Source organism: Microtus ochrogaster, chromosome 1, assembly GCF_000317375.1.
Source record: "Microtus ochrogaster isolate Prairie Vole_2 chromosome 1, MicOch1.0, whole genome shotgun sequence".
Lineage (NCBI taxonomy): Eukaryota > Metazoa > Chordata > Mammalia > Rodentia > Cricetidae > Microtus > Microtus ochrogaster.
The window spans coordinates 44,413,572-44,418,597 of record NC_022009.1 but is presented as its reverse complement, the minus strand read 5'-3'; the positions used below and the strand labels follow the sequence as shown (position 1 = coordinate 44,418,597).

Genomic DNA, 5,026 nt, shown 5'->3' with positions numbered 1-5,026 from the left:
GCTGGGATTAAAGGCGTGCGCCACCACCACCCGGCTAGCATGGACTTTTGAAATCTCAAAGCCCACCCCCAGTGATACCCTTCCTCCAACAAGGCCACACCTCCTAATCCTTCTAATCCCTTCAAGCAGTTTTACTCCTTGGTGACTAAGTACACAAGCCCTTGGGAGTTTCTTACACAAACCACCACATTTCCTCACCCAGCCCAGTCAGTCCCTGAAGTGGCTTCTAGGACCCTGCTTCTCCTCATCACCCTTTCCAGGACAGACACATGGCAGTGGCCAGCACAGACCACATACCTTGGCATAGGCAAGCAGCAGGGTAGAGGGCCAGAGAGGTGACCAGAGTGGAGCAGGACACAGCTTTGGTGTCTAGTAAGAGCAGGTGAGTGGCAGGGCCCTGTGGAGCTCCTGCACAGAGTTCCTGAGCAGCTGGAAGACCCAGAGATCCACTGTTCTGAGGATAACACTCTCAGGACCAGAGGTGACAGTTCCACCTTAAACTCCCCTACCTGCCGTAGGAAGGCAACAGGAAGTGGCTATGTGTTTATTTCCAAATCATATTAAGAAAAACTACAGAGTACACACTGATTGGTTGGGCACCACCAGCCATTTGGCAAAGGCCTTTACTAAGCAGCCCTTACATCCTGAGATACTTCTCACCCCCCTTTTACAGACAAGTCACTGAGGCCCAGTGTGGGGGTAGCCCCTGCAGCCAACTTCAGAGTCAACCCAGGGGCAGGGTCTCAGTTGCCAGTTAGTGCCAGATCTTGATGTCTCCTCCCCAGGAGCAGGTGCCAAGGACAGAAGGCAGCACGGGGTGGTAGGTGGTGCCAAGGCAGGCCTGAGCATGCCCTTGTAGCGTACATGCCCGGCTGGCAGTGCGGAAGCTGAACATCAGAATCCGGCCATCGGCGCTGCCTGTTACCAGCAGGTCACCACATGGGGAGCACTCGCAGCCCACAGCGTAGCCTTCCACCTGTGGAGAAAGACACAGAAGGTAACCTGTGAGGTGGCAGCTATGACCCCACACTACAAAGGGTGAGCTGAGGCCAACAAGCTGCCAGCATAGTGTTCAGGGTTGGCTTTACACCTAGTGATCTTGAGGCCAAAGGCTGAGCTCCTGCTATAAGCCTATAGGTTGGTGAGGTGACCTGTATCCCAGGCTCACTAGCCCCAGCAGTCATGTCAAGCCTGTGACCCATGGGCTGCAGGTCTCCAGTACATGAATGCCCAACACAAACTGCAAACTTACTTAAAACAGTATGTGCATTTTGTTATTGTAGCTCAACTGCACAGCATCCAAGTGTGAACTTCAAAGATGACATCTAACAATGTCCTGGTAATGGAACCCAGATGCAGCAGCTTCTGCAGAGCTGGGGTTTGACACCAAGTACTAAGTGAATCCCCAGCCTCTTTCAGGCCAGCAAAGTGGGCCTCAGGCAGGAAAGGGGTACACAGAGAAATGGCTCCCAAGTCTGTCCTACCCTTTTCCTGTCCCCACCCCATCATAGGTGAACTGACATGCTCTCTTGTCTGTGGCTGGGCATGTAGCCAAAGTCAGCCACTTCAGCAGCAGAAAGCCCAGAGGGTCTACATGCCCTGGAGTCCTGGGGATACCTGGCTGGAAGTTTTGGGGCCAATGGTCAGCATTTGACCTAGGTAACAAAGATGGGGGTACCTTGTGCCCTTCATAGCGCCGCCGTCTGCTCATCCGGTAGGGCCACACAGAGGAGAAGAGAGCCAGGTAGTTGCCATTGGTTTGTGCCAGGAAGACCGGCTCCCTCGGATGCAAGGCGAGGCTGGGGCAGGTGTACCTCTCCTGAGAAAGCAGGACCACAGAGGGATGAAGGCTACCATGGTGGGGTTTCTGCCTCCCACAGATCGCCACCCAGCCTGCACTCTGCTCTTGGAGTTTTGTCCCTTTCTCCTGGGCCTTGGCTTGGGAGTCTTTATGGGTTGCTGTTGCTGTATCAAGTTATATACACTCAGAGCTTGAAAACAATGCAACTGCCCTATCCTGCTGCTCTGCAGTCTAAAGTGGAGCTCAGTGGGCTAACCCAGTGTTAACATGCTGCCCCTTCTGCAAGGTGCTGAAGAAGGTCTCACTTTGTAGCCCTGGCTGGCCTGGAACTTAATGTCTAGACCAGGCCAGTCCCAAACTCAAGAAGATTGGCCTGCCTCTGCCTCCTGAGTGCTGAGATTAAAGGTGTGTACTACCATACCCAGCTCTAAGACTGTCCTTAAGCCACCATCTTGAAAGTATCCCAACAGAGCAAGCAGCTCTCTGGGAGCAGCTGGGTCTTGATGCCCACTGGAACAGCAGGTGATAGGTTGGCGTCCTGTGAGGTACTTCAGCAAAGCACTCACTCAGCCCCGAGCACGTGGAGGTGGAGTAGAGGCAGAGGGTGGCCAGCAGCACACTCACCTGCCTGGCACCTCATCTCTGCCAGGCTCAAGGAGGTAGTCTCAAAGTCAGCTTGCTCAGGTTCGCTCAGAACCCACTGAGCGGAAGGACAAGACAGGGAGGAGAAGAAGGTCTGCATGAACTCACAGTCACACCTAAGACCAGGGGCAGGGCACTCAAGAGATCAGGAACAGTTTACTGTCACCAAAAGACGGTAATGTGAGCACAGGTGGTGACGGTAGTGACCACCACAACGGTGATGGAGATGGTGGCGGAGGTGGTGGTAATGATTGGTGATGGTGATGGTGGTGGTGGTAGAGATGGTGGTGGTGATCAGTGATGGTGATGGTGGAGGAGATGGTGGTTGTGGTGATCAGTGATGGTGATGGAGATGGTGGTGGTAATGATCAGTAATGGAGATTATGGTGGAGATGGTGATGGTGGCAACTAGTGATGGTGATGGTGGTGGAGACAGTGGTGGTGGCAACCAGTGATGGTGATGGTGGTGGAGATGGTGGTGGAGACAGTGGTGGTGGCAATCAGGAATGGTGGTGGTGGTGGAGATGGTGGTAGAAATGGTGGTGGCAATCAGGGATGGTGGTGGTAGTAGTGATGGTTGTGGAGGTAATGATTATAGTGATGGTAATGGTGGTGGTGGTGGAGATGGTGGTGGAGACGGTGGTGGTGGCAATCAGGGATGGTGGTGGTAGTAGTGATGGTTGTGGAGGTAATGATTATAGTGACGGTAATGGTGGTGGTGGTGGTGGTGGCAGAGAAGGTGATGCTGATCATGACAATGTGAGGATGGCAGTGACCACAGACATGATAATGATGGTGATGGTGATCACAGTAATGGTAATATTGGTGAAAAGGTGGTGGTGGCAGTGGTGACCATGGCAATGGTGATGTTGGCAGTAATGATGGTATTGGGTTGGTCACAACTATTATGGAGGACTCTCTGTGTCCGACACTGTTAGATCTTTATAAGCTTTTTCTTCCTGTAGTTCTTGGTACTCTATGAGGTGAGTATTAGGGTGGCTGAATCAGAAAGGGCAGTCTACAGGGGCTATCACTGTGTGCAGACCTGGGCCTGACCTATGCCTCCCTTTACCCTAGATATTTCAAATAGCTGATCTCCTCCTCCCCTAGGCAGAGAGGGGTCCAGGACCCCAGCCCAGGGCTACAGGAATATCCCCCACTGTTGACACCAAGAACAATTCTACACAGGGCTTCTCACATGGAAAATTTGGTTCGATATTTTGGCAGCAGTCCGGAAATCCCAGGCAATAATGGTTCGGTCAGCTGAGTCTCGAGTGGATGCGTCAGTGCTGCTCAGGAACTCAGACCCTTCTTGGAGGAAGAGGATGTCCAGGGTCTGCTGGATGGTTGCCTTATAGCCTTTCACCACCTACAAGAATGAACACTAGTCACCATGGTGGGCCTGGAAGAGTCAAACAGAGTTACCAAGTACCAGGCAAGGGCAGAATCAATAAAAATACACGAGGCCATGCACACATGTGGTTTCATAGGGTTTTCCAACTTCACCAGGACAATGCCTATTGCTCTTTGGAGCGACTGGCCTCACAGATGCAAGCTGATCGCTGGTTATGCCCACCCCGCCTCTATCAGTACACGGGTGGGTCCTGGGATGGCAGGGTCCCTCAGCAGCAGCTGTACACAATGAAGTCACATTAGGTACAGGGCTCCCACCTTGCCCTAGGTGCAGAAGGGAAGAGTGACATTCAGTGATAATGGTGTTATATTTCTGAAAGGGCCTGAAGGTGTCATACAGCTCACAGACAGCTACAAAGCCTGGACTACCTACTGTCCCTGGATGAGTAAGGATGACACACGGAGCAAGCATTCTTAGAGACAGAAAATTACATCAGCATCTCAAATCTCAGAATGCATTTTACTTTTTGTTTGTTTGTTTGTTTGTTTGTTTCCTGGAACTCACTCTGTAGACCAGGCTGGCCTCAAACTCAGAGATCTGCCTGTCTCTGCCTCCTGAGTGTTGGGATTAAAGGTATGTGCCACCACTGCTGGGCAGAATTTATTTTACTTTTATAGACATGCTTTATGTTCTGGGACCCAGTACAAAGACTCAAACAAAGCACCTGTACTGAATGGGCTCTCAGGTGGCACGGAGCCAAGTACAACACTGAGAAGACCACCCACTGCTGTCTGGACGGGAAGCACAGACAGGACTCCAGCTGCCCTTAGGACTGGCCACGGGAGTTATTAGCTCCCTGGGCACTGCCGTGTGGCTACAGCAGAATCACAGTTCTCAGACCATCTGCATCACTGGCTACCAAATGAGCAGTAGTCACACAAGCAGGTGAGGCCAAGCTTCTCCCATCCTGGCCGCTCCCCTGGGGCCCATGACTGGGTAGCCCGTTGGCCAGTTCCTGCTTCTGTAAGTTCCTAGGGACAGACATGGGCAACAAACAATTTTGGCCTCTTTACAAGCAGAGTTTTACTAAGAGAGAGGCCAGCCCTGCAGACCCATGAAGGCTAAGAGGTGCTTGCATGCCATCCCACATGCCCAGGATTCAAAAACACAGCTTCATAGGGTAGCAGGGAAGAACTCCAGGCAGTCGGGGTCCACGCTGCTGAGATACA

General features: G+C 52.3%; 1 protein-coding gene across 1 annotated transcript in view; it reads right to left on the bottom strand.

Moving 5' to 3' along the window:
• Nucleotides 1-75: 75 nt before the first annotated feature.
• Wdr25 (WD repeat domain 25) overlaps nucleotides 76-5,026 on the bottom strand; it is a 130,401-nt gene continuing 125,450 nt past the window's right edge. The window contains exons 5-7 of the mRNA XM_005343547.2: nucleotides 3,642-3,812; nucleotides 1,679-1,819; nucleotides 76-976 (exon numbers count right to left, since the gene is read on the bottom strand). Coding sequence (XP_005343604.1) covers nucleotides 755-976; nucleotides 1,679-1,819; nucleotides 3,642-3,812 — 534 coding nt within the window. The 3' untranslated portion in view covers nucleotides 76-754. The remainder of the gene's footprint in view (nucleotides 977-1,678; nucleotides 1,820-3,641; nucleotides 3,813-5,026) is intronic.